The sequence below is a fragment of the Miniopterus natalensis genome, chromosome 15, assembly GCF_054644295.1.
Source record: "Miniopterus natalensis isolate mMinNat1 chromosome 15, mMinNat1.hap1, whole genome shotgun sequence".
Classification (NCBI taxonomy): Eukaryota; Metazoa; Chordata; class Mammalia; order Chiroptera; family Miniopteridae; genus Miniopterus; species Miniopterus natalensis.
The window spans coordinates 8,840,068-8,867,299 of NC_142095.1; the positions used below are offsets into that span (position 1 = coordinate 8,840,068).

Here is a 27,232-nt window from a genome sequence, read left to right on the forward strand (position 1 = left end):
TAGAATATCTTGGGCATACGTTCAGCTTGGACACAGTCCAGCTTCTTCTAACATTCAGTGAACATTTATTGAGCAATTAGTCAACGTCAATTACTCTGCCTGGCGCTGGGGATATGGCAAGAAATGACACAGTCCCCGATGCCAAATGTCTTACTTATGAACTTTTAGGAGCTCTTTATGGCTTTATCATTAACAAAATTATCCCAACCTTGTTGAATCCATTGTCTATTTCTTGCCAGTACTATCATGGTTGTAACCTAAATAGGTGGAACTTTTTGGCTCATTAATTGATCGAGTAAGGATACCATCAGCTATATGCTAACATTTCTCTTACCAAGAAGATGGGAAGAAAGACATCAAGCCCGGGGAAAGTATAGGATGAAAGAGGAATCAATGTCAGATTCAGGAGCACCCCACGGATAAACACCAGCGTCCAACCCAGACCCACACACACTCCAACGTGGAAGAGTCGTCGAGCGGGCTGTGGTTCCAGGTGGCAGTCCCTTTTCAGGCAAACCGGAGGGAACAGGCCAACAGGAAGGAATTAACACTCGCATTTTACCCTCTGTTGCAGGCGCCCTCCCACCCTGGTGTTGATAGGAGCAAAACTGGCTGGTTTGAATTTCTTCTTTATTTTCCCTGACCTTTGGGGAGGGGGTTGGCTCAAAAGTCAGATACAGAGGAAGAAGGGAATAAAAACAAAGAGCGTGGGTATCTCGCTAATGGAATAACAAACGGGAGACCCAGAGGAACTGGGCCGGCGGAGCCTGGGGGGAGACAGGAAGCGGGGGGCTGGGAAGATGGACAGAGGCCCGTGGCTGCAGAACTAGGAGGGGGTGTGATTACAGGGGACGGGCTCTGGTGCAGCACCAGGAAGGACTTTCGGGGTATCCGCACCACCCGACTCTGGATGGGCAGCCAAACACAGCGGCACCCTCGCACGCCCAGGGTGGCCGGAGCTGCAGGACACCCGTAGTGGCCCCCGGTGCCCTCCTCACGGCTCTCTGCTCAAGACCACAGGAACCCGGCCAGCAGAGGAGCTGAAGGAAGGGCAAAGCTGCATTTCCCGGGCATTCCATCCAGGTGGACAGCACTGTTTGGGGCACACGGGAAATGCTTACACCCTGACTTCAGCACAGGAAGCCCTTAACCGGTAACAGTGCTCACTTACTTCCTCCACCTTTGCACCCTCCGAGCCTCTGAGTGTTAACAGGGTTGATATCCTACGTCCACGGGAGAGGAACACAGACACCAGAAACGTGGGCCTCTCCAGCCCCAAGCACTGCTGCACCCACTCTCTCAGCTCACCCCTCTAGCATGATCCCAGGAACCCCTACAGTGGCATCAAAAGCTAAGCAGAAGGTCTGATCAGCACAGGCTCCCCAGCAAGCTGTCCTAACACATGGGCAGAGAGCGACGGTGCTGTTGTCGGCAGCTGGATGGCAATCACCGTGACGCCCACAAGGCTTTCTGAAGGGCGGATTTTGCAGACCATCATCACCATGTTATGGACAATTGGGCTCCAAGGAGGAACTTGAGAAGCAAGCTTCCTAATCTAAGTATGAAGGCGACCTTCCTAAAGTTAAAATGCTTCTCAGAACCTCAGGTGACAGAAAGCGGGACTTTGACCATGAGCTGATTCGGGAAATGCGTTTGCACATCTGAATTCACACTCCGCCCCCTGCGGCAATCCCAAGGTCCCCCGAAGCGATCAGGAGGTTTGACTCTAGACCAGCACTGCTCAATACAGCAGCCGCCACCCACGTGTGCCTAGTGAGCGCGTAAAATGTGGCTCTAATACACAGTGGGTTTCAAAGACCTAGTAGGACAAAATAGAACAAATATCTCATAATAATATTTATAGTAATTAATGTTGAAATGATAATATTTTGCATACATTGGGTTAAATAATATCTCTTATTCAAATCATCTTACTGGTTTAACTTTTTCAATGTAGCAATTAGGAAATTTACAATTACATATGTGGCCTGTGTTACATTTCTATTGGACAGTGAAGCTCTAGAGTTTCCATTCAAGGGACAACTCTTCTTGGACAGAAGTGAGGGACCACCACTGACATGGGGCCTAGGCATGGCTCCCTGTCACCTAAATCAACTTGCTTCCACCAGGCATCCCAGCAAGCCACAGAGCTGACTACACGGGGTGATTGCTCTGTGTGGTTTTCTTAAAGATGATATAGCCTTGAACCATTTCCTACAAGTGTTTGGGTCTTCCCTTCATTCCTTCCACAGCAGGTTAAGTAATCTGGGAAGGCACTCGGGACAGGGTGTCCATGTGACTCCACAATCACCATCTGGTGGGTTTGGGGTTTGAAACAAGTAATAAGCAAAACCACAAAGGGCTAAAAAGAGGCGGTGAGGACACCTGCCTGGAAACTCCAGCCCGGCGGACTTACAGAGGACTCTCAGGTATATGTTTGCATATTTTCCAGTGAGCTGAGCTTCACACTTTCTAAACAGGTCTCATTTTATCCCCACACCAATGCTACGGGGTAAATATCTGGACTTTGCCTTTTCCCTTTATTACATCTATACCCAAAGAGAGAGATTATCCAGAAAGTAATTCCTTATTTTTTTAAATAAATGAGCCCAAAATGGTTGTTGTGTGCATGTGTGCATGTGTGTTCATATGCTTTTATCCACCAAAATCTCTCCAGGATCAGAAACGTTTGATCATTACATCAGAAAACAAAAATCTCCTTTGAAGCTCAGTCCAGTGACTACACTCATCCTTTGAAATGGACGGTAAGGGAGAGATGACACTGGAGCCTAATCAGTCGTCTGACAAGCGTTTTGGGTGTCCTATTCCATATTAGGCATGGCCCAGGGTCACAGTACCAAATGTCGTAAGCTCCCTGCCCTAAAAGAGCTGATAATCTAATAGAAGAGACAACGAAAGCAAGGACCGAAGTGTTAAAGGCTGGTTTGTGCCCTCCCAGAATTCCTATGTTAAATCCTAACCCCCAGAACCTCAGAAGGCAACTGCACTCAAACACAGGGTAACTAAGAGGTAGTTTAGTTAAAATGGGGTCATTAGGGTGGGCCCTAGTCCAGCATGACGGGTGTCCTTATAAGAACAGGAGATGTGGACACAGAAGTACAGAGGGAAGACCACGGGAGGACATCGGAAGAAGGCAGCCACCTGCAAGCCAAGGAGAGCGGCCTCAGAAGAAACCAAGCCTGCAGACACCTTGCCCGTGGGCTTGCAGCCTCCAGAACCTGAGAAATAAATGTCTGCTGTTTAAGCCATCCAGTGTGTGCGGTTTGTTAAGACGGCCTGAGCAGACCGACACCAAGCAACCCAGGAGGGAAGAAGGCAAAAGCCCAGCTAGGGAGCTGGGCGAGAGGAGGGAAGGGGGAGAGGAGTCAGGGTGGTGGCCGTCATTCTGGAGAGGGCAGTAAGGTTTGCACGGGTGGAGCTGATGGGAAGGAAGCAACGAGAGCAAAAGCAAGGAGCCTGAAGAGCATGGGCAGCCCAAGTCACAGCTTTCAGAAGAGATGCCCAGAGACCAAGAGTTCCTTGGACACAGGGGCTGTGTTTTACTGTTCGCCCTCTCCCCAGGGCTCAGCACAGTGTCCGGCACACAGTGGGTGCTCAAGAAGTGCAGCAGCGTACATAATTTGCCACCCAAACTGGAACGCTTTGAAAGTGAAAAGGTAATATTAGTGGTTATGCTCGGTCCACAGGTGTAAACCTCAGGCCCGTCTCAGGCTCGAATGGCCACGGGTCACTTATCGGTGATGCGTGCAGAAGTGAACTGAAGGTAGAGAAGTGTGGGGCGAGAGGGGCAAAGTGAGGACTGGCCAGGGCCCCAAATGCAGGTGTGAAACAATCTGAGCTTGTCAAAAGCAGGCCCTGGTCTTTTTCATCTTAGTTTCCCAGCACCCGCCATAGCCTGGCACCCAACATGTACGTGTACTGGACACACACCTGTGGGCAGAATGCATGAACCACACTTCGAGTTCCCCAAAAGGGATTAAATGACTTTTTTTTTTTTTTAACGGTTGAGGCCGAAGACCCACCGAAAAGGCCAAACAGAAGGAAAGAGAAGCTCCATTGCTCCAGGCCCCTGCCCTGCCCTGCCCTGCCCTGCCCTGGGCTCACCGAGCCGCACCTGAGCGTTCTTCCTGCACACGGCCCAGCAGACACGGGCACACATGTGCGGCACCTGTGAGTCAAGTTCTCCGACTAACATGGGAAACCAAGTACCGACTGGCCTGAAGACAGACCTCCCAGAGCCAGGGCCTTCTTGTCCTCAGACTGACTTCTTGATCGTAATTACAGTGACCATCCTTCTTTGTGGGCCATGGTATTAAGATGACGTAATCTGTTCCAGGTTGCAGAACGATTAAGTTGCCAGATGGGATTCAAACCCAAGACTTTCCTGCTGATCAGCTGTGAGAGCTTGAGTACATTAGAGGCTCACAGTCTCAGATTCGTCAGCTCTACAATGGGACTTTATCTTACTTTACTTACATATGTATATGTAAATATAATACATGTCACTTTATGTATATAATGTCGCTGGGTTCTCAGAATGACCAAATGTGCATGGAAAAGCACATAGTAAATGTTTAATGAGAGAGCTATTATCGCTACTACTTATTTTCTTTTTTCTAAATTTATCTTTATTGTTGAAAGTATTACAGATGTCCCCCACTTACTACATCAAACTAAAAAGCTTCTGCACAGCAAAAGAAACCATCATCAAAATGAAAAGGGAACCTGCTTGCTTTCCTTTTACATACACAGCCCCAATGCACTCAGAAAAAGCAGCAGTTTTATGTCACCCTCTTCACATCAAACTTCTAGGACACACATGGGTAGGTTGTCCCCCTTTGCCCGCCACTATTCCAACTCTCATGACATAGGGCCAAGTCACCTGCAGACAGCTACCTGGATGGGGTGGGGCCCTTCCCTGTGGGGGCCTCCGTGGCGGTGAGCGAGAGACTCCTCTCCACCCACACTCACTACCACCAGCACACTCTCCATTCTTAAAAACAGAGGTCGCCCAAGAGGCGGGTGCCCAGCAGTGTCCTGCCAGGGAAGAAAACCACGTGACCACCATTTTCTCACAATAAAGGAAGGAACCTCACTATCTCTAAGTTGGTTTCTCTCTTGTCCCAACAGAGCAGACCCAAGGGAAAGAGAAGGGAAAATACACTTAAAATGATTCTGCTTAATGAGAGCTTGTACTGCAAGAAGTTCCTAGTCTTTGGAGGAGGAAAAATAGGTTTCTGACATGATCGTGCCCAAAACGCTCCAGCGAAGTTCAACAGAGCCGCTGAATAAGTCGGGCTCGGGAAGCTGACGCCTAACAACGCTGTCCCGCGAGCAGCAGGCAGTGAATGAACGTAGAAGTTGCAGCCGCGCCAGCCTCCAGTAAGGGGCACACCCTGCAATACCACCAAGCATCGGTGTGAGCCAGTGGGTCGCACAAGTCACAGTGAAGCCAGTGGCACGAGGAGAACTATGGCTCCACATCATTGATGAGGAACCCTCACCAGCAGTATGAGGGGAGGGGCATCTGGAAAACTGCTACTCGATGGTCTCCGTCCTTTGACTCTCACCCTGTAACTCTTGGTACCTATTCTCCTAGCTCCTTGCTCCACAGAGTGTGGTCCATGGACAAGCAGCATCGGCCTCACCAGGGAGCTTGTTAGAAACTCACCCAGACCTGCTGCATCAGGGTCTGTGCTTACAAGGTCCCCAGGTGACCGGAGTGAACACTGAAGTTTGAGGAGCCCTTGTAATCCGACCCATGAACACAACTCAGGACTCTGACTTGCTCCATCCCAGGTGAAGGAAGATGTCATTTGGGAGAGTTGCTACCATCTGCCCTCTTCTCTTCCCATATATAATTCTTGTTTGCTCCACACTTTCTATTTTCTTTTCACCATCTATTGCTTATTGTTAAAACAAAAACATCCCCCCCAACACCTGTGAAATGAGTCTTGGCCCATTCCAAATGCAAAGGCAGCTAGGTAGAGCAGTAGATTTAGGGGGTAGAGAAGGGAAAAGGGGTCGAATGCTCACTCGACCCCCTACAATGAAGTTGGTGGTTTTCCTCCCACTTTCAGCTGAGGAAACTCAAGCTCAGCGATAAAGATGAAGCAACTTGCATGAGACCACGTGGCTGACAACAGACAGACCTGCCCCCCTACACACACACCATGCCAAGTGGGAAGAGCCCTTCCATCCACCCGCATCGTTCACAGATGGAACTGAGGCCCCCACAGCCTCAGGCATTGGGGAAAGATCAAGAGAACTGCACCCTCGAGCCAGTGGAGTAACACCAGTAACCCCACTTCCTCCAGGAGTCTTATTGTGTAAGAAAAGGTCATCTTGATGTGCTCAGGACCCTGCAGTCAGGTCTGAGTGGATTCCTAACTGACACCTCTGTGAAACCCTAGGATGTTACGTCATATTCATAGACTGTAGTGAGAACTCGGAACTCCTTCCAGACACCATGGTACTGGCAGCCCTACTCATGACCCAACCTATCACCTTCTCACGAGCTGGAACTTGCCTCTGCTCCACGGAGCAGGGGAGAGAGGCAGTTAAGCAAATTATCCTATTATTATAATCACCTCCTTCAAAGACTTAGCTGACTCAGAATCTTTCCTCAGAAGAGGAATTTTCCAGAGAGATCCCCCCGCCAATGCCACCCTACCCCAGATAGTCTTTTCTATCTAATGGATAATTTTATCTGTGTCCTATCTTAATGTGACACACAGCACAAAGGGTAGCTTTCTCCCCACCCCCCATTTCCCCTTCTTGCAGTTAGTTCCCACCCAAACACACAATTTTGATTATCAGTCTAGATCTGAGCTGTCCCCTTCCAGCCTCCTGCAGTCAGCCACGGAGACGGCACTGATGCCCGGCAAGCTGGCCCCATGGCCCGGCTCCTTCGCAGGAAAACACTGTGACAGAGCCCACTCAGCTCACCTGTCTTCATCTAGAGGTCATTATGGGTCCTTCCACGTGCAGTTGCATGTGTCTCAGACACAAATACTCTCATGGAAGGAGAGACGAGGGCAAGGGCTGTGTGTTCTGGTCGAGGCCACCCTGGGGCTGGACTGAGGGACCAGCTGCTACACAAAGGGTGGCTCCCAGGCCTGTTGCTCCTTGGACCATGTGTGGCTCACTTATTAGGCCAGAGAGCTCTACAAAGGGCTTTGGGAATGGATGTCCCATTCATTGGAAGAAGTAAAGGAGACAAGGAAAAGTAATAGTACAATTTAGGCGACCTTGACATGCTGCTTCTGATAAGGGCAATTAGTAAGAAAAGGGCAGGATCAGGCTTCAGGTTCTACTTGATCAAGTCGCCAGGCAAGAAAACCAAAGGCTGAAGATTGACGCCCAGAAGCCAGTGCATCCCGCACTAATCAGTGCTGGGCCAGATGCAGCCTCAAGAGGTGAGGAGACTCTGAGGCCCCTGGCAGCCCTACTCATGACCCAACCTACCCCTCCTCTGCTCCACGCAGCTCCTCAATCAGCTCTTCATAACTCTTTGGTATGTAGAGGGCTGATGAACAGAATCTCAATTTGTATGAGGGGTGAGGAGTGGTGAGCTTGGTCAATTTAAATACAATCTTTTTCCTTATTTTAAATGCAAATGATTAAGCCATCTAATACTTTCAGTCAAAATACAGAGCGCTTCGGAACCAAACGTACAAATATAAAAGCTCCGGCTGGTGGCGAAACTGACCCCACTAACTTACTTCCCCATTCTTCGTCAAATTAAGCCACAGGAAGCCAGAAGAAAAGGACTGTGCTAATCACACATCTGTGTGCGAGGCATGACTTGAGTGATATGAGCAACTTAGAAACAAACACAACCGGTACCATGGTTACTGCTGGGGGAGCTCACTGTAGCCGGCTTGCAAGTGCCAATTGTTAAATTTTCAGAGTTTATGAGCCTGTGGTTAAACACCATTATTAAAGTTAAATTGCATTTATGATAAGTGAAATAAGTCAGGCAAAAAAAAGACAAATATGTATGATCTCACATACATTTGAAATTTAAAAAAAAAAAAAAGTAAAACCAAACTCAAAGATAAAGAGAACAAACTGGTGATTGCCAGAGGAGGGGACTGGAGAAATGGATGAATGTGGTCAAAAGGTGCAAACTTCCAATTACAAAGTAAGTCCTGGAGATGTCACGCGCACCATGGTGATATAGTTAATAATACTGAGATATATTTGAAAGTTGCTAAGAGAGTAGATCTTAAAAATCGTCATCGTAAGACATGGTGGCCAGTGCCCTTGGCCGTGCCAGGACGATCATCTGCCCCACAAGCGACAAAGCAGCTGCAGTAACTTAAGGTTCAGGCTCCCTTGAAAATTCCTCCAGCAGCATAAAAGCCCAGCCTTAGGAACATCTGCAGCTACTCAGAAAGCTACTGAGCTTTAACAGTCCCTCGTCCAGCACAGAGTGGCTTTTCTGCCTTTTTACATTAATCCTTGTCGTTGTCTCCCTTGACAGTGGCTGACGTGTGGTTTTGCGCACCAGAGAGTTTCTGAAGGCCTCCAGATCGGGCGTCGCTCGTCCTCGGCGTCGGGAATGATGCAACTGACCCCATCCTCGGCCTTGCCTGGGCTCCTCCACTGTCCCTGTTATAGACTCAAAACTGTGCCCCCGTTTCCTGGCTCCTGCAAAGGCCCCCAGTTTGCCCGTCAGACACAGCGCCTGGCCTCACAGAGGGCTGGCTTTCTCGGGTCTTGTGCAGGACTCCAGGACGGGGCACAGCTGCCACCCAGGTAAGTACAGAGGGGCCAGGAAACGGTGCAGTAACGACGAGACACTTGTGTCTATTCTGCATCACCCCGCGCCGTCGCTTTCCGGCTGTAGGTCCACAGAGAGGTGAGCAGGCCCCACCCGGGTCGCATGCTGCCTGTGACCCGCACTCCAGCTGACCCCATTAGTCACTTCAACAAGTTTCGGTTTGACAAGCATTTATTTCGTGCCCATCTTTCTCAAAGTAGGAGTTGGGTGGGGGTGAAGGAGTGTGGGTGGAGGTGAAAGAGGTCACAGAGGGGATAAAGGATGGAAAAAATTAAATTAAATTAAATAGGAAAAGAAAAGCAGGAGTTGGAGTCGGGCAGCTCTGAGAAGACATGAAGCTGATGGTGGCATCACCAAGGACCGTGGCTGGCGGAGGGCGTTTAAGACCCCTGGACTGACTGAGCCTTGAAGGACAGACAGACCTTCCGCAGGCAGGAGGGGTGAGGCACAGCCAACCACAGCAGAGCACGGCCAGGACTTAGGGCTCCCACCCAGGGCTCAGGATGCGGTTTTCCTGGGCCCATGGGCTCTGCTCTACCAAAGGGCTGACACGTTTGGAAGTTACTCCGCTTGAATCCTTCTGAGTGCATCAGGGAGGAAGTTCCAGAGCAGTACCCGGGTGTCTTCAGTACCTCCCTAGCCCTCCATAACTCCCCCTCTAACATGGAAAAGCAGGCCGCTTCTCCAGAGACTCTGGCAGACAATGAAACCCAGTTAGAATTCAATGACATTGTTGTGTCTTCCGCGTATTTATTTTTACAGTTACATTCTATTTTGGCAGGCGATAATTGGTTTTCTCCTCACGGGGGGTACAAGGTTTCTGTTTTAAATTACTTTGAAGCAGAAAGTCAGCTGATTTAAAGAAAAAATATGAAATAGAATACCAGAGGAAGTATGTATTTTAGACCAAAAAAAAAAAAAAAGCAAAAACCACGCACATGGTACGTGGTTATGCCTGGATATGACAAAAACTGGGCCTCTGGCCCGGCCAGTGTGGCTCAGTTGGTTGAGTGTCGTCCCATGCACCAGGAAGTCACTGGTTTAATCCCAGTCAGGGCAAATGCCGGGGTTGAAGGCTCGATCCCCAGTATGGGGCATGGATTAATGTTTCTCTCTCATCAGTGTTCCTCTCTCTCTCTCTCCCTCTCCCTTCCTCTCTCTGAAATCAATACAAACATATTTTTAAACAAACAAAAACCAGACTTCTGATGGCTGAAGCACCAGAGACGTTGGGGTGAGCAAGGGCCAAGGAAAGGAAGCACAGAGGCACATCCCAGGAGGAAAGGGGTCAGTTCACCTTGACAAGAGCCAAGGGAGCCTATGATTCAGAGGATGAGGCTAGGAAGGTCAACTGAGGCCATGTGGCGGAGAGCCTTGAGGCTGAGCGCAGGTGTGTGGGCCTGCGACCATGGATCTCCACTAAGGTTTCCAGCACAATTCACCAGAAGGGGCCTGTCCCCAAACCTGGGCTGGTTTGGGCAGGAGAGGAGGGAAACTGAGGCATGTCGCCGGTGAGGCGGACAGGCCAAGGAAGCAACTGGAACAGCCTCAGCTCCAATGACCACAGTGAGGCTTGAGACTGGACCAGGCACCCCTTAGAGGACGGGCTCATCACCGACCTCTGTGCGTCCCCGAGGCCTCACCAGGGCCGTGAACAGAACAAAGCACAGGACGAGCGGCTAGCCTGGGAGGCAGGTGTCGGCCCAGGCAGCGCTCTAGGACAGAGACACTCATCACCATATAAGGAATAAAAACGAGGGGAAGGGGGGAAGGGGGAAAAAAGGTTGGAATAGGCTTAAAGAAAAAGGGAACCTAAAGATAGCCTAAACAAAACACGCCGGGCCCCTCGCCCTGCCTCGCTGTCTGCCGGCCATATGGTGTGCGATAAGCCAGAACGCTTTTATTTATCTTCCTGCGCTGCCCAGTAAACCCCACGGGCGGCCGCCCGAGGCAGAGGCTGTGCTCGCCCTGCGACAGCCAGCTCCCAGTCCCCCTGCAGGAGGCAGCCGGGCTGCGGTCCCTCCCCCAGCCTTGCTGCCTGTCTCGGCCCCACAAGAGCCCAGGCCCCCACAGCTGTTTCCCCACAGCTGGAGAAACGCCAGCCAGCCAGTTCCTTAGCGTTCACCCTCGCGGGCTTACTCGGCCACTCAGGGGGGTCCTCTGCTGTGGCCCAGGCAATACCTGGTAGGGAAAAACCGCACCTTTCTCGTGGGTATAAGTTATGGGACACCTTGAGCGCTGCTTAACAGGCATGCTGCCTCTTGGACCATTGACACCTCAGGGCTCATGCCTTCCTGATGGATCCAACCACCCCATCTCTTGCATGAGAAAATGGTGAAGCGCTAACTATATCCGAATTTCACCAGGTCCAAGTTCACTGCTCTTCCCTCCCACGACCCAGATAATCACATTAAGGTCTCTGCTTGCTCTGCACTCCTTAGCCCAACCCTCAGCCTCCACGCTCTTCTGGCCACCATCTCACTCTCTCGTCAGCCACGTTTTGACTAAATGAAGGGTGACATATGGGATGGAAGGAGACTGACAGGGGAAACCTTCCAACAGGATGCCCAGTTAAATCTGAATTCAGATAAACAAATTTTCTTTTAAAAAAGTTTTTTTAGTTCTTTCTTCAATTACAGTTCAGTGTTAGTTTCAAGTGTAGAGCCTAATGATTAGATAATCATATACTTTGCAAAGTGATCCCCCTGGTATTTCCGGTACCCACCTGGCACCACACTTGGTTATGACCATATTATTGACTTTATTCCCTATGCTGTACTTGACATCCCTGTGACTAGTTCAACAAATCGATTTCAATATAGGTATCACACGCACTATTTGTGATATACTAAAAAAAATTATTGCTTGTTTATCTGAAATTCAGGTTTAACCAGAAATCCTGTATTTTTATTTGCTAAATCTGCATGCCCTGGATATCAGGGAGCAGCAGGACGAAGGCCTTGGGCCTCGCAAGCTCTGTGTGGCCCCATCTTGTGGCCAGGACCCCAGGTAGCTACACATGGAGGGCAATCTCTCAGCCGAAGCAAGAAGTCACAGAGCCCTGAATAAAGACCCAGCGGGAGGAAGTCCCAAGGAAGATGCCCTGCCGCCAGGAAGTATGCAGATGCCAAGCACAGGTACCTAAAGACCTGGCAGTGTTTGGACAGAGTCTGTCCCCTGCAGTCTTACACCCCCAAGGGCACCCACAAGCCAATGAAACCTAACACCTAGAGGGGTAGGTGGCTGATTGGCTTAACAGAAGCATGAACTGTTTTATTTTATTGTGTTTTTTTTATATGAGAAAATTTATTTAGAAAATCATGGAGATAGAAGTGAGCGGTAGAAGACATGGGCTCAGGAAACAAGTTAAAGAGGCAAAAGAAGGGTCCTTGAAGCTTAGGAAAGAGAAGGGTAAAGGTAATGTGCCTTGGAGGGAAGGGGAGGGGGAGAGGGAAGGCTTGGGTCCTCCCCGTAAGGGCTTTTAAGGGTGGGGATGAACTGTTTTATAAATGGCTTTCACCTGGTCCGTAGGGCAGCGGGTCTGGGCAGGTCCCAGCATGAATCCTGGCAGGAGACATAACCCAGCCCCTGTGAAAAGCAGGGCTCTGGGCCAGGCCAAGTGCCATGCATGTGTGGGGCATTTCTCTATATACAACCCAGAAACATCTAGAAGCAGCTGTTTTTCTCTTACCCTGGCACTTAATGCAATAATAGAATGACACTTCACCCCTAATCTGGGGACTATTTTTGCTATGGTCCAGAAAGCCACCAGCTAATAATATTAGGTTGAACTACATGAAATTGCCATTTTTGTAAGTCAAGACTGTTAGAATATTGGCAATTACATATAGCTCAACCAAATAATAATAATGCTTATCACCTGCTGTGTGTCAGGCTTCATGCAAGTCCTTTAAGTGTACTTATCGTGTAATGTTTAGTTCTTATAACCACCTTTCAAGGTAAGTATTGCTGTACCCATTTTAGAGATGCAGAAACTGAGTTACAGAGAGGTAAATGTATTCATCTGACTGGACACCAAGTGAGTCTGTGTCACTCCAAACCCCACATTCATTTCACCTACCATGTGGCGTGGGTTATGGGAGGGGGGTTCTTCCACCTCCTGTGCTCTCTGCCTCTGCTTGTGGGTCAGTGGCTGGTCATTCCTGCAGCACTGGGCACTGCCAAGATTTCCACCCTGCCATCGCCTGCCTACGCAGGGGCCACTCTGTAACTAATCAAAGTCCAGCCCCCTGAATTAGCAGCAAAGTGTATTTAACAAACAATTTCAAGAGGAGGAAAACATTTGAGTGTTTATTTAGAGTGAGAGGAAAAAGAAGCCCAAACATGCACTCCTAAAATAAACAGAAAGTAATCAAGAGAGAAAAACCTAGTCCAACCAGTTTTAAAACGCCTAAACCATGACTATGAGCTAACATGCAGTGGCCCACTACGAAGGCATCAGGTGCAGTGTGATCCAGCATCACCTGACCCAGAGGCTTGTGCTTCTGTGGCTCTCCTCTGAGAAGGTTACTGAGCCTCATGGAGGGGAGAGGCAGAGAAGCCCCCCAAAAGACCAAGTCAAAGACAGAGAGGGTCACTCGTCTCCTGGCCCACCATAACCCACCTCGGGCTGAGATCAGCATAGTAACATAAATACAGAGCTGTCAGACATGAACTTTAAAGTAAGAAGAAGAAAGGAATGTTCTCCTGCTTGTGAAATTACATTTTGGAAGTCAGAGCATACGTAATGCACAATAAAAGTAGTTTCCACAGTTCCAAATGAACATCTGCAGACATCAAAGTTTGAGGATAAAAAGGACTGACCTTCACGTGGGCCACGTAGTGATGACATGTCTCCTCCATGTGGACCAGCTGCAGCTTCTCTGAGACCTGACCCACGGACTCTCCCAGCAACACAAAGTAGACCCTGGGCAACTGGCTCTTTTCCTTTTTGGCCACATCAGCCGTCAGAATGTAATTCAGGCCTGCCGATAAACAAGGTCAAAATGTCAGTGAGGACACACACACAGTGACAAGGCCACCTCCGCGCCTCCTCCCAGGGTCATAAGCACATCTCATATGACACCTAACCATCCACTGCACAGAGGACTGTTGCTCCAGGTCCACGCCATGTCAGAAAGCAGCATGTAGCCAGGTGCTGGCAGAAACGAGGGACAACCAGGTGCCCGCTGCCTTCCTGTTGATTCTCTGGGCATCACACCACGTGGCTCTCCCAGATTTAAACCTCATGAGTTATCAACTGAGCCACCAAGACACACATCAGCAATTAGCTCTGCTCAACACAATTAGTATCCTGAAAAGCAGACACCCCTGTCGAACCTACAGAATATCACTAGGAGCTGCTGAAATTATCAGGGCTGCATGTAATATTGACTTCTACAAAGCAATGGGATATATGCCCAACACAAGGGAGAAATTATCCAGTAATTCTGACTCATATCACAGATGTTGAGTCGTGCTCTATAATCACTACATCGACTGGACCATGCACCACCCGTGGTCCACTGAGTACAGACGATGTGCCCGGCACTGTGCAGGCGCAGGGGACACATCAACGAACCACACAGGCCAAACACCCTGTCCTCACAGAACTTATACTTAAAGAAATCCAGACGCAGACTTAAGCTTTTTTCCCAGACAGCCCAATGTGGGGATCGCACATTTTATAGTGCCTACCATTTCAACAAGACCATGACCACCATGGGCCTGTACTGAGGTGCCCTCCTGAAAAGCAAAACTCATCCGCTACCCCTCCATGTGTAATGTCAGCTGGCAGAGCCTGCCGTGACACAATCTGGGTTTGTTTTTTAAATGGTCATAATATAGAATGCGCATTGGATGAACCCCAAAGGTTCCACCTCCATTATTTGAATCTGTTAGACAATAAAGGACAATGTGTTTTATTAGGTAAGTATGGCTTTAGTACTAACAGACCTATTTCACTGCTTGTCTGTACCAAAGAGCCCCTTTTCAGAGGTCAGCCCCTTTGTAACACTTTATTCCTGGCTACTTGGTAGGTTCATGGGGATATGACATTTGTAAAGTGAGAGAAAAGGAACTCTCTGTCCGTAAAATGACCATATGAGACTGAGAGCAATGGGAAAGCAGATGACCCAGGCCTGCCTGTCCCCACACCCCAGCCTCTTCGAAGCTGAGCTCCTGCATCAATGAAAACCAGCCTCGCGCCCGCCGGCACTGACGTTCGGGAAGCCAGGCACCGGGACGGCTCTGGCTTTGAATCACACCGCAGGGCTCACCACCAGGGGAGGTGTGAACCAGGAGCGAGGAAAGTGACCTGGGCTGGCATTCTGCAGCTGCCAAGGGGCATGTTTTCATGCATTTAATGGTTTGCCTGGGCCTCTGCCATCTCAGGCATCTTGCCCTGTCAAGCTGGCGGATTCCTGGTCAGCAAGGGCTACTCTGCCCCAACTTGTTTATTTCAACAAACAGCTGGTTTCCAAGGCAAGGCTGGGTCACCAGGAGGGACCTGGGACCTGGAGCATCGCAGGAGATACTAAGAAGAGAAGAATGCCTGGGGGGAAGTGCTTCAACAGAGAAAACACAGGAGCCTGTGCAAGAGCTACACCCCGACTCCCTTGCCAACAACAGTGGAAACTGAGGTATGTGCATAGAATGTAGTCTTTAGGGCAGGGGTGGGGAACTTCTGGCCCTCGGGCAGTATATACCCCAAAATCATTTAGTCTGGCCCTGCCAAGGCAACTGCAGGCGGGACTTGAAATTCAATAAATCTAGGAGCTTTTTTCATAGCTAATTTTTAAGCTGATAATTTTGCACGGCCCGAGAATGATGTTATAAATATCCAAATGGACCTTGGCAGAAAAAAAGATTCCCCACCCCTGCTTTAGGGCAATCCTAGGGACCATCTAGTCTGAAATCCTCATTTTTCAGAGGAGGAGTTGAGGCCTCAAAAGCAAACAAGACTTGCTCCAGGCCAAAGAGCCATGAACCTCAGGGTGGGATGTAGACCTCTCCTAATCTGCAGTGTGGGCTATTCCTCCCACTCAGGTTCTTGGTGCATTTTTTACATTCTCTGACAAAGAAAAAAAAAAAACAATAAATAAACAAACAAACAAACAAAACCCCTCACATTTTTTGAATGCACAGACATAGAACCAAACAAAGATCTAGAACTGAACTCTGGTAAATTTACTTTCTACTGGTCACCACTGCTCTGAGCAACAGCCAAACAGTAAGAAAGGGTAAGTGTAAATGAAGTGTTTCCAAGTTCTGTTGAGCAAGATCAGAGCTGGAGGTAGGTGTTGATGGCAGAGGAGCCAGAGACCTCGGCAAACCACTGCAGTGGTGGCAGCTGTTAAGCAGGGTCTCCTTGGCAGCCCCCTACCTGGCCCTCCCCCAGGTGAGAGTACTATGGCTGTCCTCCCTCAGGAAGGGAGATCATGGAGGGAATACAGGGTTTCACCCACCTTGCCAGCAAAGAGCTGGCTGAGCTCAGAGAAAGCTGGGTGAAAATGAACACAGGAAGACAGAGCTGATAACATCAGTGCCCCACCCATATCCTCTTGGCTTTTCCCATTTTTCCACTGTTCAGCCTCACTTGCAACTGCCAGCACCTACATCCCCTTTCCCGAGGGCTTTCTGGTGGCCCTGCCCACGAGCATGACAGGCCACAAGGAACCAAGAACTCAAGTACCCAGAGAGCAGCCCTCAGTACTGCATGACCCAGCTCCCTCATCCCTTGGGTAGGGTGACTCTGAGGTGTGTTCCACACTGACTCCCAGGGTTCCCTGCAGAACTCACCTCCAGCTGCCCACAGTGGAAACTTGCTCAGTAACACACCTTCATTTGACAACTGTGATAGTTAATGTGTCTACTTGACTAGGCCACGGTACCCAGATATTTGGTCAAACACCAATCTGGATGTCACTGCCAAGTATTTTTTAGATGAGATTAACACTCAAATCAGTACGATCAGAATAAAGCAGATTACCCTCCATAATGCAGGTGGGCCCGTCTAATTAGCTGAAGACCTAAAGAGAAAAATACTAAAGTTGCCCCCAAAAAGAAGGCATTCTGCTTCCAGACCGCCTCCCCGCTGCAATATCAACATACACACATCCTCTTGTTCTGTTTCTCTGCAGAACCCTGACCGAGGCAACTGCCTTCCCTTCCTGTCTCACTGTCCCACTTTCCTGCTGTGCTTCCTGGGGTCACCTCCTGAATCAAAGCCCCACTCGCTGCAGAATCATTGACCCAGTATAGCCCTCTACAGACTGAGGGGAGGGGAGAAACAGTTAAGTTACTAGAAACTGATCTGAGGACCACAACCACGCTCTGCTCGAGGCAGCACACGGGCTGCCAACGTGCTCACCGATCAGACTTCTCTAAAACATTCAAGTGCACAATCGCAGGCAGGCCAAATTATCCAATTCGTCAAGCGCAATCATTTTGGAAGCTTTTTATCTTTAGAAGTGCCTACCGGTGCTTCTCCTTGATTTAAAATTTACTTTGACATTTTAAATTACACAAAAAGAAGTTAGCTCCATAGCAAACTCTCTCTTCTAGAAGAAAGCATCCCCAAGGAGACTTATGATGGCAAATCCAGCCTGAACGAGGAGGGTCTTGGAGCTGCCAGGGTGACAAGTAGTGCAGACTATACTGAAACCCTGAGCTTGGCGGGTAGCTTTATTTATTTATTTTATTTATTTATTTTGGTTAATCTTCACCTAAGGATAATTTTTCCATATACATATATATATATATATATATTTTTTTTAAAGAAAGTGGAAGGGAGGGAGGAGAGAGAGAAATACTGATGTGAGAAAGACACATCAATTGGTTGCCTCCCGCATGTGCTCAGCCAGGGTGGGGATCGAACCTACAAACCTGTACATGCCCTTGACCTGAAATCGAACCCAAGACCCTTTGGTGTGCAGGCTGATGCTCTAACAACTGAGACACACCAGCCAGGGCTCAGCTTGTAGCTTTAAATAGCACCCTCCCCAAGTGTGTCTGAAAGGGAGCCCCTAAGAAGGGGAGGAGACACTACAGCAGCAGCCACTCAGCCTGCTCCGACAGTGTGCTGGCCCAGTGGGAAGGTGCCCTGATGCAAGCCAGCCCAGCCAGCCTGTCCCCCAAGGTGCTGGTTCTGATTAGGGCCCTCCCCAACAGCACATTTCACATCTTCAGGTCTGCCTCCTGGCAGCTTGTGTCCACGCCATGTCCAATGATGTCATGTTGATGGAAAAGTTGATCAGCCCCAAGTACTGCTTCCAGACGCCTCCTTCCCCTGCCCCCAGCTAGTTCCCGAGGGCCCCCCTGAGCCAGAAGGGGGGGCCAGCTGTCTCACATCAACTCTGGCTCTGGTCTCTCCCAGCGAGCTGATTCATTCCCTTTCTCCGTCAGAACATGATTTCAGCGGTGAAACTCCAATAAATTCTCCTTCCAGAGTTACTCTGAGGTTCCCTTAGAGTGTCCCGGGAGAGGAGAGGAGAGGAGAGGATATTTCCACTTCACTCACTAGCTTTCCTAAATTTTCTCCCCCCGCCAAGGGAATGAGTGGTCATTATTAGACCAGGTTTTCCCATTCCTCATATAACATGGGTTTGCCCCATTCATTATCCCAGTTCCACGCTTCTTGGGAAACCAGAAGGAGCTAAGAGAAATGCAACCCAAAAGCCCGAGGAAGGGTCAGGGATCAAGTCACCTGGTTTCTACCCTATTTCTTGGATGACCCTGATGCCATCTCCCAGTACCTGGGCTCAGCTGCAAAGCGAGGGTGCTCATGGCTTTGCCACGTTGACCAAAAGCCATGGAAACATGATCAGAGCACAAAGCACAACCACTTAGGGTTCATCCCTTCCTGGTTTTCCTCTAGGGCTCTAGTCAGAGCACAGAACTGCTGGCTGACTCTCATCCTCCAGAGACCGACAGGCACATGGAGGCTTCAGCTTGGCCAGCAAGTAGGTACAGGCCCGGCCCATGGGTCAGGGACAGAGCCCTGGGGGGCAAAGCATTCACCACCCTTACTTAGGGCACCTAGGAGGCTCCAGGGAGCCATGGGCCACAGCCTGAGCCCAGAATGAAGGGACGAATGAAGTGAAGAGGGGCACTGGGCACTGATGCAATGCACTAGAAACCTGTTTTTGAGGCTGTTGGAGTTGGACGCCGTGTCTGCGCCCCAACACTGAGCCAAGGGCCTGCCACACAAAGGCCTCAGACCCACCCAGAGGCAGCAGCATCGGCTGTTTCTGTCTTACCATCTGCCTCCCTCTCCCTAGATTGCAAGCTCCATGAGGACAGGGCTTTGCCTGTGCAAGCATTGTATCTGGCACTTTTAAGAACTTAATAATGATCTTTTGATTGACTGACCCAATGGGCACTTGGGTAACTCCAGGGGACTGGATACTTGCTGTGTTGGTTTTGGAAGCTATTGTGTCTCAGCACCAAACCTGCCCTTCTCACTCTGCGATGCTGGAATGGGACTCTGCAAACTCATTTCTGCTTTGCATGTGGCTCTCTGTGTGGCTCTCCCAACATGGAGAGCTCAGGGGAGGCCGCAAGGCTGGAGGGAAAGGGGCTCGCTCTGTCCCGCCTGCTTCCCATTCCTATCAGCTTAACACAGCATCAGTTTTTCACGGCAGCTGGCTCCAACAGCAGTTAATTCAAGTTTCACTTTCCCCCGCCGAGCCAGCCTCCCTGCACCCCCTCAGAAACACCAGCAGCACGAGCTAGCAGCCCCTCGTCCAAGCTTTAGATCCTCGCTTTGCTAGGTCTCTTCTCCCAGCTTCTAGGTCCCCAAGGGAGTGGTCCACCCCAAGAGTAACCTTTCCCCTTTGTTCCCCTTGACCAGGGGTTCTCAAATCTAAGCCACCTGGAAGCTTGTTAAAACACAGGTTGCTGGGCCCCACCCTCAGAGTGTCTGATTCAGTGAGAAGTTGCATTTCTAATAAGAACCACGTGCTGCTGCTGCACCCGGTCCGGGGACAACACCTGGTGCAGATGTAGAAGCGGTGGCTGCTTCCTACAGTTACCACCAGGTCCTCTGTGACCTGTTGAACCGATCCCCGCCGTTAAATTTCCTTTGTTAAAATAACTGGTGTGGTTTCCGTCTTCCTGACTAGGCCCTCCCCAAGGGGCCAGGGCAGAGTCACCCCTGCAGAGAACCTCTAGAGTCCCCACGGTATCGCCAGAAGCCACAGCAGCCCCCAGCGGCTTGCCCAATCAGCTGGCCCTGAATACTCCTGTGACCACATGGGAGCTGTGGTTTTCCATTGCTAAAGCAGACAGCGAAGAGGCGAATGGGGTCCCTTCCCTGCAGTCCCCTCTCTGTGAATGTGCTTGAGCCCACCAGGTCCCAAGGGAGAGAAGACACCAGAGACAAGACAGTAACATCAACTCCAAGACACCACCCGCCCCGTAGCTGGACTCACAGCTACCCAACAAGCTACCTTTCACCTCCACCTGATTTCCCATTCCCACAATGGCTGCTCATGTCTCCTTTCAACTTCTTCATGATTCCACCGCCAGCTCATCTGGGGGCAGATTTCCGCATTTCCCCCTTTACTGGGAAGACTGAGATAGAGTTCATTTTCCTGAATACCAGGGGATGTGTGGCCTGCTGCCTGCAAAACCAGCTGGGCTGCCCAGCCAGCAGGAACTGCAGAAACATCCCGACTCGGTGGCTCATTACCGATTTCTCCGGGGACGTGCCTGCCGTGGAAGCGAAAGCAGGCGGTGACGTTCAGGCAGTTCACAGGCTGCTGTCCGTCGCGACACTGAGGTGCCGTGATGTTGATGGAGACTGGGAGGAAGATGGAGACGTCCACTGTGATGACCGGTCTTGCCCTACAGGTCAAGAGAAGAAGGTGGCTTAGTTGTGTTGAGAAGCAGCTCCCAGAATCAAACAAGAGCTAAACCGACAGGACAAATCCTAGGCCTTCAGCCCAGCACGTAAAATGTGAAATAACTGCCCAGCTGGTGTGGCTCAGTGGCTGGGCATCATCCCATGCACCAAGAGGTCACTGGTTCGATTCCTGGTCAGGGCACATGCCCGGGTTGCGGGCTCGATCCCCAGTAGGGGGCGTGCAGGAGGCGGCTGATTGCTGTTGATTTTCTCCCATCAATATTTCTTTCTTTTTTTTTTTTTTTTACATATGTCTTTATTGATTTCAGATAAAGAAAGGGAAAGAGAGAAAGAAACACCAATGATGAGAGAGTCATTGATCAGCTGCCTCCTGCACGCCCCCCACTGGGGATCAAGCCTGAAACCCGGGCATGTGCCATAACCAGGAATCGAACCTTAATCTCCTGGATCCTAGGTCAATGCTCAACAACTGAGCTATGCTGGCCAGGCCCATCGATATCTCTCTCTCTCTCCTTCCCTCTCCAAAATCAATAAAAACACATTTTAAAATTGAGAAATAACCTAAGAGAAAAGGTCCAGGATGTTCAATAAATACTTTTTTTCTGGTTCTATAGCTTATTTCCTAATAAATTAATGGTTAGCTTCCCAATAATAAAGGCAGGGTAGTTGTTAATAAAACACATCTGGTTGAAGCCACAAATGAACCACCAGATGTTAAATGATTAGTTGAGATTTCACCAGTTAAGTTCCGATTTCCATTTCACTAGGAAGAAATGAACATATTTAAGAGGCGTCTGACAGTGGATGGCATGACTGGAGAAAGAGATGCACAATTGGGATCCCCACAGCATTACTGCCATTAGAAGCATGAACCGCCAAGTTCCAGTCCCATTCCGTGGGTCAAGCCTCCCCTTTCATTGACTCCATCAATTCATTATGTATTTTTCTGAAAGAACTTGACTAATGGAGTCCCAGCTGGTAACAGCAAAGCACTTCAGAGCTGATGAAATCAACCCGCCTGGCCTCAGGACCACGTGAAACCCAATAAACATCCACACTCTCAAAGCAGACGTGGCCCGCCCCCCAGTGCTTGATGGATGGGCATCATCGTTGCCAGTCCCCAGAGAGAACCAGCCCACTCTGCCCTCCTGCGAACATCTGCTCAGGGACCATTCACCTAAGCTGCGGCTTGACCTCCTCCCCTCCAGGCCTCACAGAGGGACCTTTTCACCTCGGCGGAGCCCTGGCGCTCCTGCACTGGGGCGACATAACAGGATTAAGGGGCATTAGCGGCTTGCAAACAATGACCTTACTTGTGTACAGTGACCCCTCAAAGAGCGCCCAGGGTGACAAGACAGATGGGAACGATGGCCAACACTACCTCTGAGGGAAGGAAGCACTAAAGGAAACCTCCGAGCAAAAAGGGAACAAGACAGCGCGGATGGGGTCAGGGAAAAGATTTCACAGCTGCCGTGAGACGTGGGTGAAGGGAGGAACAGTGTGACAAATACAAGGGAACTGTGGGACTCCCAGAGCACATCTAGCTTCAGGACTAATGGAAGGCATACAACAGGGGTGCTTGAAAGAAATCCGATATCCTGGCCTTCCGATTTTCTTCTGGGGTCACCCTTACAAGATGCTATAGACAAATAGTTACTCCTGGTCACAGTGAGTGTACAGATGCCAGTGGACACTCTCTAAAGCCCCAATGGCCCTTCCACGGCCCGCTCAAGTGTTCCCCCTCCCAGGAAGCCTGGGATCCTGGCAAATTCATCTCGATGTTCTCAGGATAGTAACTGTTCGGAAGCCCTTGTTAAATGGCTGCAAACTTTACTCCAGGCCAAGGGCTTAAAAACCACAGGAAAGCCCAAAGTTTCACAAAACAGACCGAGGTACCAGGGAGAGCTGGCCTGCACCCTGGGAGAGCCCCGCCCTGCCCAGCACGTGTCCTGGTCCTCATACAGAAGAAAAGCCCAGCCCCTCCCATCATCCAGGGGCCACCTGGGATGCCTGGTTCCTCCTCTCGCCCCAGAGGCCTGCAGAAGGCGAGGTGAACAGGAAACAGAAGTGAGCGATCCAGACAAAATGATGAAGGTTGTTAAAACAGAATCCTTTGAAATGACCCGCGAGGACCTTCCCAGGCACATCTACCTCCAACATCAGTTCCCTCAAACCTTTTTGTTCCAACTCCAAGTATTGTTTTTGGACCAGGCAAAGCCCAGAAATCTTTCATAGGCCTCTCTGATCACTTCCTTTGACTCTCAATGGCACCGCACCAGCCGCCTATCGCCCCACCACAGGACTGGCCTCCCCAGCTAATCGGAGAGAACAAACTTCCTGAGGGCAGAGCTGGCCCAGCCTGCACTCCTGGGGGTGGGAGGCCGGGTTTCACGGTGCCAGCCTCTGAGATGAAAGCAAAGGGGCACCTCAGGACAGCAGTGCACATGTTCCCGAGATTTTATTTTGAAGAGCCTGGTGGCTGGAATACTTTCTAATGGCCAACAGCCGTATTTCACATGTAAGTGCCCTGGGCTTTGTCGGGGTCAGTGCTGCCAGCAGGGCAGAGATGGGTGGACAGATAAAGAGCTGAGTGGCTGGGGAAGACGCTGGCCTACCACACCTACCCTGAAACCATCTACTGTCAGTACGGTTTTCTCCGAGCTCAGCCCAAGGCACCTCTGAGGCCTCTCCCTGAGGACACTTAAGAACCGGCACAGGCCCTGGCCGGTGTGGCTCAGCGTGGTTAGAATGTCAGCCTGTGCACTAGAGGGTCTTGGGTTTGATTCCTGGTCAAGGGCACCTACCTGGGTTGCAGGTTCCATCCCTGGCCCCAGTCAGGGACTGTGCAGGAGGCAACCAATCAATGTCTCTCTCTCATATCAATGTTTCTTCCTCCCCCCCCCCCCCCCCCCGCTTCCCTTCCACTCTCTGAAAATCATGGCCCTTCTCCCTTCTTCAGTCCCACCCAAATCCTGAGGTCACTCCCAGTCTACCTAACTTGCCTATTGGCTAGGTCATGACTAGGACACAATTACCACCTTCTAATATTGAGGGGCTACTACGCAGAAGTCAGGGGACCAAGCAGCAGATTTGAGGGAGGCAAAATTAACCTAATTTATGTCAGAATTGCTTGCATTTACTGAGCACTTACATTAGGCCTGTTCTATGCATTTGACATGTACTAATTCATGGAGTTCTCATGGGAACCCCATGAGGTCGGTCCTATTACCTTTTTAACAGATGAGAATCCTGAAAGAGAGATGGCCAGACTCACCTCCTACGGGCAGAGTCCGGCTGGGGACCCAGAGCACCTGGCCCTGGAGTTCACACCCAGCCTCACGGGGATTCTGCTTCCCCAGCAACTGAACGTTTTGAGTTACCTGGGGGTTAACTGGTTCCTTCAGAAGCTCAAGGCATTGCTAAATGAGAGGACCTGGGGTGTGGAGCTGCACGGCCTCTGGGACCCCTTCCAGCTCTAAGATCCCACTGGTCTATTTTAGAAAGTTCTGCCATCAGGTTATTAACAAAACCTAAGAGTTGGCTCCCACTCCAAAGTGTAATGCTGCCTCCTCTGACTCATACAGACAGAAATACTTGGAGGTGGCTCATGGGTGGGAGGGCGGCCCACTGGCCTCTGCAGGAGAGATCTGGGCTGCCTGGGCCCCAGCAAGCACTGGGCCCGAGCACAGTCCCTCAGCTCTGCAGCCACCAGACACCGACGTGCTGCCCCGTGGGCAGAACACTCCCCAGGGTGTGGGATGAAGAAATGGGCCTGGCCAGTGCTTCCAGGGCCTCCTGAGGGTCAGGGCACCACAGGAAATGATAGTGTGTGCACACCCATGAATGAAAGGGGCTGTTCATGGCAAAAAGCAAAAACCCCTAGGGCTCAGGACGCCCCAGACTCTGCCTAGAATCTCCAAGGATGCTATCATTTCACACCTGTAGGCTACTGGATGCCCACCAGCTGGAATCCCTGGGACAGAGAAGACTAAGAAAGGTAGCATCGGCCCTGGCCGGGAAGCTCTGTTGGTTAGAGTGTCATCCCGCTACTCCAAGACTGCAGGTTTGATCTCCGGTCAGGGCACATACAAGCAACAACCAATGAATGCCTAAGTAGAGCAACAAAGTGGCCTCTCCCTCCCTCTCTCTCTCTCTCCAATCAATTTTTTTTTAAAGTATTTTAAAAAGAAAGGTAGCATTCCCACTTACTAAGCTCCGCCACCTGCAAGGAACAGGACAGAGGGAATTGCTGACTAATGGTGTGTGACTCCCTTGTGTCCCGGCCCCTCCATCAAACCCCACCCCTCACCCACGAGGAATGTAATCCAAGAAGCAAGAGAGAAGCAACTCACCTCAGAAGAACCACACTGTCGGACATGAAGGCTCCAATAGTTACATCTGAAACCAGAAGTTTACAGATTCAGAAACTTGTTGAAGTCCATCCGCCCCCCCCATACCCTAAGGTGCTCCGAAGCTATGGAGGTCAGGGGCCCCTGACAGCCGTCCTCTGGGCTACACAGTGATGTTGTAAGAGTCAGAGCCACACTGTCCCATATGGCAACTAATCGCCAGGTGTGGCTGTTGAGCCCTTGAAATGAGATGTGTTACGAGTGTAAAATACAGACTGATTTCAAAGACCTAGTACAAAAGAACAGCTATCTCTTTAATTTTTGTATTGACTTTATGTTAAAATGATAATACACTGGATATACTGGGCTAAATAAAACATAATTAAAATTAATTTCATCTGTTTCTTATCTTTTTTATGTAGCTACTAGAATGTTCTAAATTACATATGGGTTTCACATTATATTTCTTTTGGGCATTGATGAATGAGAGAGAGGGACACCTGGAATTAAATGACTCTTAGAGAAAGCCCCAAGTTCCGTGGAGCATGAGAAAAATTTCCACTGCCCCCCTCACTCTCAGCATCATCTGAACAATGGAGACAATTATCCTGTGTCCTCTCCAAAAGCTGGTAATACTTCATAATATTTAAATTGAAAAATATTTATTCAATATTTGTCAAACATAATATTAAATGTGTTTGATATAACACTTCTGAAATATTTAAATATGTGTTAAATGTAATATAGTAAATCAGATATTTAATTCAGAAAATACTTGGTAAACTACAAGCTAAAACACAAGTGTTAGCTGGCAACGTTTATTCTAAACGACTTTAATTTAGGAAATAATCACTCTCCCAATAGCTCTCCCAATAGCTCTCTGTCTAGTGGAAGCCCTTAGCCGTAGGGCTCCCATTACTGCTTCGCAGATCCCAGCATGTGAATCCCAGAGTCAGGCCCTACGTCTATCCGAAGCCCTCATTAGGGAAAAGTAGAGAGCAAATCCGTGAACTGCAGTGCTGCTGAGATTTTTGCACTTGGGCATGCCTGTTCGTTTCACTATTTTCCAACAGTCTCTTTGAATTGATTGAACATTTGCAAATAAAAGAACCTGATCAACTGGCCATTTCTTTTACGAAAAATGCAAGATAAATGCAGATTCCTTGTGAAGTATTAATACACCTGCTTAGAGAGAAGCAGCCGAGGTCCTGGCCCACCTCAGTGTGGTCTCTGGCCAGTCCCTGCAGTTCTCTGAGGCTCAGTCTCCTTGACTGTGAGGTGGGGAGAGGGGCGCTCCCATCTCCACCTACCTACTGGGGTTATTATAAGATGCCCATTGCATGTGGAAGCATTTTGCATATATTAAAGTGCTAAACCAGTGTAAGGTATTATTTAGGGATAGCCACAAATTGCCAGGGGCAAGGAGAGCTACTTTCTCAAACTGAAAAAGACCCATGAGGGTCTAGAGGGACAAAAATACCCACACCCACCCTTTCCTATCCCCACTCCTCCCGGCTCTGTAGCTACGAGGGATGCCTGAAACCCCCGTGTGTAAGAAACTACAGAATTCGGTGCCCTCCTGCAGAATTTCATTCCTTTTCCCAGAGCCTCCTTAAGCACGCTAGTGGAAAGAAATATCTTCTCTAGATAGACAGCAGGATGACCTACAGTTTCAGGGAAATTTTTTTCTGAATTCCATGATGATTTGGGATTTTTTAAATTCTTATCTTTGTTTCCTTACCTATTCCCACTCCATCCCCTTCAAACACCTGAATCGGGTATCCCTTGGGACTGGGGTATGAAATCGTACATTTTTATTTGATTGCCCTCAACCACCACAAGGCAGTAACCTCGACAAGCCAGCCAGCCTGAACGGTGAAGGTCTACTCTGTCCGTCAGCGGTTTTCTTTTTGCTCAAAATCTTTCAATAATTTTCGTGCAGGAGGAGGGATGCTATTCGGCTTCTTTTTCCTCAGGACTAAGGAACTGACTAGGATTCAATAATATCAAGGAAAGCATAAGGTTTCACTATCATTTGAAATGTGGACAGTGCTTTCTTTCTTCATTAGAAAGACTCCGTGCCACAGAATTCACTGTGAAATCCACCCACCTGCTGCATCGAGCCTTCGGAGTCGATCGTTTAAAAAACCCAAAAAGAAACTTCTACATTTTCACCCTAAAATCAAACACCAGGCCAAACACCATTTC

At 49.5% G+C, this 27,232-nt stretch overlaps 1 protein-coding gene across 1 annotated transcript in view; it reads right to left on the bottom strand.

The window, feature by feature from the left end:
- ITGA9 (integrin subunit alpha 9) overlaps positions 1-27,232 on the bottom strand; it is a 227,934-nt gene that overhangs the window by 143,750 nt on the left and 56,952 nt on the right. The window contains exons 13-15 of the mRNA XM_087824862.1: positions 25,028-25,073; positions 20,502-20,656; positions 13,634-13,794 (exon numbers count right to left, since the gene is read on the bottom strand). Of these exons, the coding sequence (XP_087680988.1) occupies positions 13,634-13,794; positions 20,502-20,656; positions 25,028-25,073 (362 nt within the window). The remainder of the gene's footprint in view (positions 1-13,633; positions 13,795-20,501; positions 20,657-25,027; positions 25,074-27,232) is intronic.